The sequence below is a fragment of the Oryzias melastigma genome, linkage group LG16, assembly GCF_002922805.2.
Source record: "Oryzias melastigma strain HK-1 linkage group LG16, ASM292280v2, whole genome shotgun sequence".
NCBI lineage: Eukaryota > Metazoa > Chordata > Actinopteri > Beloniformes > Adrianichthyidae > Oryzias > Oryzias melastigma.
Genome location: NC_050527.1, coordinates 28,722,848 through 28,735,215, shown reverse-complemented (window position 1 = coordinate 28,735,215; position 12,368 = coordinate 28,722,848). Strand labels below are relative to the sequence as shown.

Sequence of the window (12,368 nt, the reverse complement as noted above, 5' to 3'; positions counted from 1 at the left end):
CAAATGTTTTGGAGTTACTCCACATTCTGGGTCATCTTCAGTTCTTCTCTTTCAGAAAAGACGACGAGGGCGGGACACACAGACAAAAGGAAAACTTTTTGATTTCATTCATTCAACATTTCTTTTTTTTTCTCAAAATGTTTGAATCGCCTCCAAAAACAAATCAAAATAGAAGTGAAGCTTCAGGTCATAAATAGATTTCTGCGTCCTGAAGGTCTGAAATAAAAATAACCGTGTGCATGTGCGCGCGTGTCGGTGTGGGGGGTGCACGTGGGTGTGTGTGTGTGTGTGTGTGGGGGTGTGTGTGTGTGTGTAAGTGGACAGTTGTCGTGCAGCAGGTTCTTCTCTGGGATTAGAAGAGCCTGAAGCTGCCGGTCAGCTGTGACCAGGACCCAGGCTGGACCCTGCAGAGTTCTGGACAGAGTTCTGGACAGAGTTCTGGACAGGCCAGTGGGAACGTGGAGTCTCCTGCAGGTTCTGGAGGATTTTCCTGGACCCCCTCACCACCGTCTGATCCTAAACCAGCTGAGGTAAGACGGACCTCAGGGTCAGCAGCAAAGTGTCCTGTCCCTCGTTCGGAGCTCCAGCACTGATCCACATGCACATCATGTTTGGTGTTCTGTCCAGACTGATCTCTCATCTCCAGTCCAGCTTCCTGGACCATGGAGCCTGATTCTGTTCACCTCATTGAACCCTTTGGTTTCTTGGGTCGGTCTTGAAGGCAGAACCTGAACAGAAACAGCTTTTCTTTCTGTGATAGAGGTTTCGTTTGTGTCCTGAATGAATGTTTTATCAGAGAAAAGTCTGAGTTTTATTTTTCTCTTTTAAATCTAGAATGATTTCCTCATTAATACGACACTTCCTGAAGAAGGGCCATAGAGGAGCAGCCGCATCTTGACGGCGCACAGGTGTGTCTTACAGGTTCGTGATCCTCGTAGGCCCCTTTCATGAAAAAAGAACGTACCGTTGTGGAGCATTTGGTAATGGTATCATGAAACATTCATTAGGATAATAGAAGCTACAGACACTTATGAAGTACAGGTGATGTTGTCCTTCCTCCTAACCCTATCCCTACCTTAGCTTATGTTAGCAATCCTCATCATCAAGAGAACAGAATCCCTGAAATTCTTTCTTATATTTAGACACAAATATCCGTGAAACGGCGTGTTTATTAATAGCTGAGCGCGGCGGAGCCCTGAGGGCAACTGCAGTTTAAATTTAACCTCCACACCCTCAAACACACCCAGTTTGTAGAGTAACTCTCAGCTCAACGTCCTTAAAACGGAACAATCTTCATGTAAGACGTCTTTCACAGAGCAAAGACTTTACAACAAAACAGATACTTTGATAAATGCATCGTTTGGGAATTAAAGTAAATTTTAAAAGAAGATCAAGCCACAGTGTGAGCTGAACAAAATATCATTTTGACACTTTTGCTGCAGAAATGAATACAAACTTAGTTATCGGCACATTTTTTTCTCCTGTGCTTTTATTTAGTAATAAATTATTTATCTATATTTTAGTTAAAGGTCGACTGATACTCTGTGTTTCTACCAGATTTTAGATTTAAAAATTTGAACAGGAAGAGCAAAAATTATTTAAAAAAAAGAAAAAAACATTTTAAATCAGGATAAAAAAGAGTTAAGACCAGAAGAAACAGCGTGAGTCAATTAAACATGAAATGAAACAAGATGTGATGATAAAATTGTGTCACAAGGAACCAAACAATGAAAAGAATGAAACACTTGTTGGCAGAATACGAGGACATCTGCTTAAACACAGATGTTGAAGATTCTTTTAAAATGATCTACACACTGGTTGTTTATATATAATCCAAAATAACAACAAAATTACCATTTTCAATATTATAACTGAAGAGCGGTCCCCATTAACACAACGATCCCACATAAATGATGGGTAACGTGATAAAGGTCCTCACTAGGTACAAAAATGAGTGCAACTGTTTCCTTCACATCTTTAGAAATTATTTCCTGTTTTTAAAAAAAAAAATAAGAACTCTTTAATGTTCACAAAAATTTAAGGTAACGGCACCTGCTTAAAATAGGAGAACACACACACTTTCTCGCATTCATATACTTATGAGGACCCTAGTCATGAAATAATTTTCAGCTTCCCCCTCCCCCCCACCCCTCCATTGCTGCTTAGATGATTAAAGCCCCACCCTACCATAAAACAAACCTTAATGACCAGGCTAAAGGATGGACATCACAACTGTGTAAAGTTAACACAAACGGAGCTCCTCCCACCTGCTGGAGCTCCTCCCACCTGCTGGAGCTCCTCCCACCTGCTGGAGCTCCTCCCACCTGCTGGAGCTCAGTCACCTGCTGTCAGTCTGCCGTTCTGGGACGGTAAAGGAGCAGCTCTGCAGTTTTAGAGCCGTCTGCCTGCAGTAGCTTTGCTGTCAAACCTTTATTACAGCAAAACTGACCCCTCATGACACACAAAACCTTTTTAAACTTAAGTCATTTTGAAGTTTTCTTAGTCATTCGTTTACAATACACAAATCTGAATTCTTCTCCCTGCCTCCACATCTGTCCCTCCAAATGAAGAGTTGTCGAAAACTGCAGGCTATGTCCGAACCCCCCCGCTCACCATAAAGTGCACTACTTAGAGCGTTCTCTGTTTTCTAGTGCTGTCTGAATCTACCATTCCAAAATCAAAAGCACCAGAAATTTCCCAGAAGTCTTAGCGAAAAACTAGCGTTCATCAAACTTTACTAGATCAGTGAATATAGACCACAATGCATTGTGGTCGAACAAGAAAAACATGTTTAAATGTAATTTTTGAATAAACAATTCCCATTTTCATCATCAGAACACAGAGGAGTCATAAATAAACGTCGTGAAATGTTTGTTTTTGATTCAATTTTTGATTGATTGATTGATTGGTTGATTGATTGATTGGTTGATTGGTTGATTGATTGGTTGGTTTATTTCAACCATAGATTGTGGAAAATACTGGAGAAAACACACAAATATTTTAAACTCATTACAGAAATAATGAAATGCATTGATTAGAAAAATAGAAAACAAACAAAAACAAAACACATTTATGTCACATTTAGTTCATTCATTTTTGTGATAATTACCTAAAGTCAGTTTGATTGATTACTTGGAGTGGGAAGAATCAAACTTTTATAATACCACCCCTTCTTAATTACTTTACTTCAAAGTTTTGCATAATTATGTAATCCAGTTTGGATCAGATTGATGGAAGTTTTCTTTTTCAAGTAGCAAAGTGCAGTGCTTGTTGATTATTGATTAGTCATAATTTCAGTAAAGGGTTATATCAATCATACATCGTGTAACAGTTATGTAATACTCATTGATTATCATCAGAAGACGTCATATTAATGCAGAGAAATAATCATTACACAATGTGTCAAGTTTTAAAGTAACAATAGAACATATTGATCATTCTCTCTCTTTCAGTAGAATAATGATTCACACAATATGTAACAACCATTGATTATAATTAGAACGTATAATTACAATAATCCTGTAATCATTGCTGAATATTTCAGATTAAGTAAAGAAACTCAATACTGTATTGATTGTAAACATCTCAGTAATTATTCCTGCATATTACATAGTGTGAAATTCATTGATTGCACTTAAAAAAAGCTTTGATTATTTCACCACATTCGAGTTAAAACGTTCACACATTTGTAATTATTCTAATCCAGTTGATCTTTGACTCGTCTTATCTTCATGTTGTGAAATTAGACTTTCTTTATACATTTTCTTGAATTTATGGATGTATGTATAGATTTTGACCTCATGAAATCAGTGACGTCATAGAAAAACGAAAGAAAAGTAGAGAGCATGGTTTTAATTGCTTTTAAAATCCAGAGCACTGGGTAGTCCCGGGTTAGGCTGGGAATTCGGACATAGCCGGTGTCTTTACACTCAGACGTCATTCCCACTCGATGATGTCGTTAAAAGTTGCTGCTATTAATGTCAATTGAAAACTTACTTTTGTAAAATGGCTCTAAATGTTCAGTAATATTTTGGATTTTATTTTGTTTATTTGTTTTACTGCTTTCTCATTAAAATTTTGTGTATTTTTTTTGCTGACGGCTTTTTGTAATTTTGTGATGTTTTTAATTTTGCTCTTAAAATGGCTAATTTATTCTGTCTTTCTTTTATTGTGAAGCGCGTGGGTACATCTAAAGGAGTTGTTTAGTACCCTATAATTAAAGCTTTACTCATTCATTCGTCAATAGTGGTCGACGATGTGCCTTAACGTGTAGCTGTCAGCGCTCGGAAATTCCATAACAACATCAGGTCTATAACTTTAAAAAGGTCATGCTCAAACCAAAAGTCATTATTTACATTCTAAACTTCTGTGCCTCAGAGCCCACCCACATGAAGAAACGACACCAGATGCCCCGACGTTCGGAGGGAGAAGTCAAAGGGATTCCAGAAGAATTCGGATTTTGCCTCATTTAGAAGCATTTTACAAAGTAAAAGAAGGAAAACGTATAAAACAGGAAATTTCCCTGTGGGTAATATTAAAATATCCCAGTGAAATGATCTCATACTGCTAAGAATTTGAGATTTGAAACAAAAAATAAACAAATGGAAGACAAGAATTGATGAGTAAAATACATAAATGAGTTATTCTAAAAGCAAAAATCTATTTCTTCTCATAACTTTCCTTTTTTGACGTGGACTGTTTTTGTTGCGATTTACTTTTGCCTTTATTAAATGACACTATTATTAGCGTGTCATGAAGAAATCAAAGCACTAAAACTAGTGTGGATTTCTCTCTAATAACCTTGAAGGCAACATGTGAGCCCGCTTTAGCTGGATCATAAAAATGAGGGAATCCTTGAGTTGCGAAACCTTGTCCAGCCCGAGGTGATGCCTCTGCTGCTCACTGTGTGGGTTGAACATCCAGAATGCAGTTTCTTTTTAAATTTGCTAGTAAGCGAGTAAAAGAATGTTTAAATTATAGCCTGGCTTTATCGGCTTCAGAGAGAATATAAGTTACACAGAAGTTCTGCAAAAAGACAATGTCCTCTTCATACAATTGTTAAGAAACCTAATCTGACTAGTTTGATTCTTGGCGCCAAGCTTTTCCTTTGGTTTAAGGAAAGCTATTTTCTTGAGTTTCTTGTTTATTTGTGGGGGTACTTTAAAAAGTCTTCCATGTAAATGTATTATCTCTTTTATGAGCCAATGATAAAACTACACTTTAGATATTTTACCTTGAATTACCTGGACACACAAATCCTGAATTATCCTAAACTAATCAGTTGATAATAATGGTATCTTCCTTAATGATTGATTGGATGCTCGTCTTGCTTCCTTCCTGATCACCTTCATTTATAAATGTGTGTTTTTAAACAAACTGAACGGGGAAACGGCATAATCGGCATCTTTCCCTTTGTGCCGCCCCCAAATATAACGTGGCCTGCTCATACCTGTCTTACCTGCACAAGAGAGCATTATGGGTGTGAGACAGACAGACCCACCGAAGGTTTTCTGTGGTCTCTTACAAGTCCTGGTGGCCAGCCCACATGCAGTTACTGGTCTTTGGTTTGAGGACCTGACAAATCTACTTTCAATTTATGATGAAATTACAGTTTTATTTTAGAGTCCTTGAAATCAACCAATAAAACTCTAACAAACCCAACACACTCCATTGTTCCTTGCCTCCATTTGCCATTTGTGCAAACTTTTCATCCACTTTCTGCCGCTCATCCGGTCCGGGTTGGTGGGATGCCCAGACTTTCCTCTTTCTAGCTACTTCCTCCAGCTTCTCATGAGGAATTTTGAGGTGTTCCTGGACCAGGAGAAAGGAACCTGGCCTCTCCCAGGAAAGATCTCAAGGTAGCTCACCTCAGCTATAGACTATTTGTAGTTGACACCTCTCGATGTCCTGCACAGTCTTAGGCTACTACCCCCCAGAGAGGTAACATTCCATGTCCCCAAAACCAGATTCTGTGTTTTGGGGCACCCACCACCAACCACAACCCAAACCACATTCCATCACAGTCTATGGTGGGCCCAGATCCCTCGTCCTCCCTCCAGGCCGGGTCCAACTGTGGCTCCAGTTACCCATGAGCCCTAACCCCAGAATCACGACTGAGACATTCTGATTATTATTTCATTATTAAATTGAAAACTTATTTTACTTCCTTCATGAATGGACCAAAACTCCAGACGCATTTCCAAAAAAGACATTAAAAGGGTTTATTTATAACTGTCCAGAGTGCAGCCTGTCTTTACCCTCCTGTTGCTAGGTAGACTCTAGCATCCCTGTGAGCCCAAGCAGTAATTCAGCAGGTTTAGAAAATAGAAGATGTATTTGTAAATGTATGTGTCTCCCTTTCAGGTTTCCAACGATATGCGTGTCTTCCCCAAGAGGCGACACTTTCACTTCCTTCCTGAGGCTCGTTTGAGACCAATATGGGCTGAAGGTCACTTTACCAGGTAACCAGGAGGTGCTGTGTCCCACAATCCTATCATGTTTGATATAGAAGTTGTGTTAAAAATGGTGAGAAGGCCTTTTGGCTGATGGTCAATAATTGAACCATGATCTCTGATGGGTTCTGTCCAGGTCAGTTGTGTTTGTCCGCCCATTTGCCCCGTTTTGGAAAGGTTTTGATTCAGCAAGGTCCTGCATTTTCTATATGGCGATGAAGCTAAAAAACTGGCTGCAAATGGGCCTCATCATCTTTTGGCTCAAATAAGTCTATCATCTTCCCTAGTTTAATCTTCACACTAATTAACACATTAAGTTATCAATAAAACAACACTGGTTCCTCCTGAAGCCTTCCAGGATTCACGGTTCTCTGACCCAGCAGAGCTTTGGACAACACTCATCTGTTGACCTCTAGCACGGCCCCTCAGTTTAAGCCCCTCCCCCTGTTCTATTTGCTCTTTGAAGAAAAAAATGGGCAAACAGCTGAGAGTCCATGTTCTAGCGTATGCGGGCAGGTCGATGCCACTGTCAGTCTGAGCGGTGGTTCATTTCTGTTTGAGCTGGAAGACGATGAGCAGAAGGGTTTCACTCCGGGTCCATCCTTCATGACCCTTCAGGTATGTCAGAGGTTACCTCGACGGAGACTCGTGATACCGCTGATCAATTAAAGACACACAAATCTGAACGTTTTTGGATCCATGCAGATCATTCAGCTCCCAACTCCTAATTATTTATTTATTTGTTTTTGTTCTGGAAAAATGCGGCATGTTTTCAGAGAAAATATGATTTGATGTAAATTTGATAAACTTTTGGCAGCATAGATATTTGTGATGACTTATTTCTTGATAATTGTTCTTTTTTTGTTGTTCGGATTCACTGGAAATAATATCAGAGAAAATATTCCTAATGATTTCGCTCCTGATGAAGAAGCAACATTCTGCTGAATCAAAAAAAGAGAAAATGAAGTAACATTTATTAGTTTAAAACTATATTTTTCACTTTTTGGCATCACTTGTTCCAAAATGTCAGACAGGAAGCTGTCGCTCCAGTTTTTAGTTATCATAAGCAGATGCAGGAACATCAGATCGTTTTCAGGGTTTACAGTTGTTAGGCCTTCACATATCCATCCATCCATTTTCTTTTGCTCATCCAGAACCGATTGGTGCGGCCAGCAGTCTAAGAAGAGATGTCCAGAATTTCCTCTCCTGTGAGTCAGTCCTGAGGTTGATCTGCTGATGGAGCGTAAAACGGCTTCTCAGTGCTCTCGGTTACCATGGAAACACTACATCCACCTGACCCTACTGATGGTCCAGCTGAGTTTACTTGAAGGTATGGGGACCTCACAAACTAAACACAGAGTAACTTGCATTTTGTGAAGATGACCAAGGCCAAATCTGAATTCTTCCCCCACCCCTCCGGAGAGGTCGGGATGTAATTTTTGAAGCGGTGGCCATAGCGGTGGAGGGCTCTGGATACCTCCACCACGAGGGTGTTCCACGTCATGCTGTGCTGTGGAGAATACACTCCTGTCTTTACATGGGCGTGCACTGAAGCCAGAAGTTTACAGTTAAATGTAACTAATGCATCCATGATTTTCTGAAGTTCTACAAAATATGTTGTTGTGTGTTTTCCAAGTTCTGGCAACTGCGCGTTAAAATAGATAACCGACGACTGTTGATGACATCATCGAGATGCAGTGTTGTCTGAATTTATAGATTCTATTTCCATAACTCCGTTTGGAGGGTTAAATGTAGGCGTAGGGAGAAGCTGTTGGAGAAGAATTGGGATTCGGCCCATGGAATATGCTGCTCTCTGGATCAAACTCTAACAGAGGTCTCATTTTACAATCGAAGAGCTCAGAAGAGTTCCACAGGGACTGCCTAAGGTTTCACTCCTCTGAAATTAAGATAAGGTTCTGAGTGAAATTCAACTTGAAGTGGTAAATTAGTGTTTTTCAACCAGGAACCATGAAAGTGCAAACCTCTTTTGTTATCTTTTAGTTTATGAAAAACCCTTTTCTGAAAATATCACTAAATCTCTTGAAAGACTTCTCGTCTAAAGAAACTGGAGTATTATTTCACTTAGTTCCTGAATTCAAAGTCCAGAATTGTTGTTTCCAAGGATGCCCAAGGATTTCGGTTAAACCCATATTGTGGTGAGACTGACTTCAGACTGTAGCTCAAAGATCCAAGATGCTATGTGGACTTCTTGGAGTTCTGAGACCTGCTGTCGTTCAAAGAGTCCTGACTTGTACTCGCACAGAAAGACTTGTGTCCCTGGTTTGATATTACCAGACAAACGAGGGTCCTCAGAGTCTTTTCAGATGAATTCTGACCCTGCTCTGTTTTTCAGTGGGATACTCCTGCCAGATCCTGAAGTGTAACTCAGACTTTGTGGCTTCCAAGTTGGACCTGGCGAGCAGCAGCAGTGGAGGGGCAGGAGGAGGAGCTCCACCCAGCAGGGAGGCGGTGAATGCTGGGTACTGCAGCGCCCTGCGCTCATACACGCTGTGCACCAAAAGGATGGCTCGGCCGTGCCGGGGTGACCTGGCGTACCACGCTGCGGTGCAGGGCATCGAGGACCTGCTGATCCAGCATCGGTGCCCCCAGGTGGGGCCCACGGCTCAGCCGCGCCCGCTGCCTCAAGGCACGCTGTCAGGAAACACCTGTCTCTACGAGAGGAGCTTCTTTGACAGGAAGGGGCGAATGCCAGAGTACCTGCACTGCGGCATCTTTGGGGACCCCCACATTCGGACTTTTAACAATGACTTCCAGACATGTGCAGTACAGGGGGCGTGGCCTGTCATTGACAATGAGTACTTGTATGTACAGGCCACCAGCTCGCCAGCAAAGGAGGGCTTGTACCCTACAGTCCTCACCAAGGTGAGCTCAAAGACTGTTGTTTCACATCTTCAGAAGAGGTTTCGTCTGTCAGAAAACTTGTGTTGAACCAAAGATCTAGAAATGAAATCAAGGGTTTTCCAGCTTGATACTCAGCAGGAATGGACCGAAGGGTTTAAACAACCAAGAGGTTCCTGAGCAGCATTGCCTCTCGAAACATTAAGCTTTCAAATTTTGGATTTCTCCTTTCTAAACCTTCTGCAGTTTAACTTTCAATAAGCTGGTTCCACAGATGTTTTTCGTCACACCTCCGTGGATCAGAGCAGAACTTCTCACATCTTTTGTGTTTCCTGTCAGATCACCATCATCTTCAAGAACTGGCGCCAGTGTATCGACCAGCAGCTCTACCAGGCGGAACTGGGTAACGTTCCAGCCGCCTTTGCTGATGGCTCTGTGTGGAGCGGCGAGCGGTGGGGTCACCGCAGTCTGTCGGTGCAGACCCAGAGTCCTGGGCGGCACGCTGAGATCTGGGCGGCACACATTGGCACGCTGTTGGTGGTGCGTCAGAGCGGCGGTTCTCTCAGCTTGTCCGTCCGGTCGCCCCGCAGCGTGGTGGAGGCCTTCGAGCCTGAGCATGACCTGCAGCTGTGTGTGTGGGGCTGCCCCGCCTCCCAGAGGGTCAGCATGTTACGCCCGCCCCCTCCTGAATCTGTGGTGTCTGTGGCATCCGCCCACTGCGGGGCGCTACTCCCCACCAAAGACATCTACTACAAGGCCTGTATCTTTGACCTGATCACCAGCGGAGACCTGAACTCCAGCCTGGCTGCTGTCAGCGCCCTGCAGGACGCCCGCACCATGATCCCCAACGGGGAGGGGCTACATCTACGACCTGTAACCGCTGCAGCAAACGCACCGCCACGCCTCCCACTGGTAATGCTGCTGATGCTGCTGGGAACTCTGACCCAGACCTGACACCACAGGAAGTGACCTCAGAGGAGGTGTTCGACCCGCAGAGGTCCGACATTAGCAACAGAACCGGCGCAGAACATAAACGAGTTGGTTCAAACCTTTTGAGCGTTGGGGCCAAGAGGCTCCTCCTACTTTTACTGATGCATCTGATTGGTCAGTTTATGACTTGAATGACTTGAACTACAGAAAAATAGGATTATCAAGAAGAGGAAAATAAGGTGTTGATTATTCTGACCAATAGATTGAGTCCATGAAATTTTGGCTTCTTGGAGCCACTTCCATTTCGGAACGCCAAGGGGGAGGGGACACCCTGTCCAGTTCTTTTATACAGTCAATGACCACAAGTTGCACACTTTTTCATTGGGGGTCTCAGGAGCTTTTCAAGGCCGACTGTGATTAAAAACCACAAACAGCGACTGAGAGCTGCTCATGGGGTTTGTTGTTCCTCCGTTCCTGCAGGACATCAGCTTTGTGTTCATCTAAACAAGCCCAGTTTCTCATAATGGAGCTATATCACCAATGACATTCTAATGTAGTTTCAGTGTTAAGCTACAGTCTCGTTTGGTGTCATTTTGAAACGCTCCAGGATTTTGATATTGCAACATTTTATAATTGCAAACTATTCAGTGAATAATAAAAAAACCATTCAGGAATGCTACATATACAACCAGAGAAAGGTCAGGTGCATAGTTTTTGAATTACCCCTGAAGTGAGTCAGCTCACAGTCATTCATCCAGACCTCCTTTCACTAGACAACTGGTGCCTGGAAGCAGTTTCACTTTGAAAAAGTGGATCCTCTCAACATGTTTATCATGACTGAAATATGACAGCTGGAGCTCTTAATAATGATGATCTGCTTGAATTGAGTATGTGTGCAGTGTTGGCTAATTTACTCTAAAAAGTAATTGATCACTTTACTTTAGTTACTGGCTGAAATTGTAATGACATTACTTTACTTATTACATGTTTTAAAATGTAATTCACTCGTTTACTTTTTTCTGGTCGAGTACAAATTCTCAAGGGAAAAACAGCATTAACTCGATCCTCTTGTCTTTCATTCACACTGTTCTTTAAACCAATGGCCTCATGCAAACTATGAACATGGTTCAACATAACCTGACTCCATTAGAATTCAGACGGCTGACAGAACAATGAGTTCCAGCCTATGTGGTCTATGCCACTGATCAAAGACAGATGTGGGGAAACATCTGTTACACCTAAGCACATATTAAATCTGAAACTAAGTCGATTGAAAACCTTAATTAACTGTTTATTGCCTCAAGCAGTTTCTCTCTCCACCTCAAATGCAAAAGGTCATGCTGACATTAGGGGGCGGGGCTAGTGATGATGATTCCAGCTCTTCTTAGCAAACTGGCTTCATTTCACTAAAAGAATCATCTCTTTCAGCTTCCAAATGCCTCTTCAGGTTGTTTTGTTGTATATAATATTATGCACAAAAGGAATTACTACTACTACTAATAATAATAATGTGTTTTTATTTATGAATGTTGATTATATATAGATGCTTTTATTTATTAACTTCAGATAAGATGTAATAAAATGACTTCTACTATCATTCAGCTTTTGACTTGATATATATATTTAATTTAAAGTGAAACAACCAATTGCTGTATCTGTCTCTCCCTCGTGCGTGCGCACGCTCCCTGTGCACGCTCCCTGTGCACGCTCCCTGCGCACGCTCCCTGCGCACCTGCAGGTTTCGAGAACTTTTGCCCCTCCCCCTTCTGCTGAGCGCAAACCAATAATGGCGCAGACCATTAACTTTAAATCATTTACAGTGATTTAAACAAGATTCAAGATTCAATTTATTTATTGTCATTGTCACAGAATAACAACGAAATTGCGTTTAGAGCATCTATACTCCATACTTCATAAATGATAATAATAAATAATAATAAATACCCCTTAGCCCAGTGTAAACATCTGATCCAGTGAGAGACAGTTCCAGGGACGTTCAGAGACCTGAGAGTCATGATAAAGTGCAACAATGCAACCAGTTCATTTTTCTTTGTTTTAACTTGTCCTGTCCAACAGCTGAGCCAACAGATGTGGGCTGAGAGCTTCTTGTGTTGGGCAGATTTTACT

The 12,368-nt window shown here is 41.7% G+C and overlaps 1 protein-coding gene across 3 annotated transcripts; it reads left to right on the top strand.

Moving 5' to 3' along the window:
* Window positions 1-49: 49 nt before the first annotated feature.
* hjv (hemojuvelin BMP co-receptor) lies at window positions 50-11,838 on the top strand. 3 transcript variants are annotated; one of them, XM_024258240.2, is made up of 6 exons: window positions 50-530; window positions 835-921; window positions 6,364-6,461; window positions 7,607-7,782; window positions 8,806-9,335; window positions 9,651-11,838. In XM_024258240.2, exons 4-6 carry the CDS (start codon window positions 7,689-7,691, stop codon window positions 10,263-10,265), a joined length of 1,239 nt encoding a protein of 412 aa, XP_024114008.1. In that variant the 5' UTR covers window positions 50-530; window positions 835-921; window positions 6,364-6,461; window positions 7,607-7,688; the 3' UTR covers window positions 10,266-11,838. The 3 variants fall into 3 exon arrangements, with proteins under 3 accessions (XP_024114008.1, XP_036071870.1, XP_024114009.1); XM_036215977.1 differs by having other exon boundaries at window positions 50-921; XM_024258241.2 differs by lacking the exons at window positions 50-530; window positions 835-921; window positions 6,364-6,461 and adding an exon at window positions 6,799-7,070.
* The last annotated feature ends 530 nt before the right edge of the window (window positions 11,839-12,368 follow it).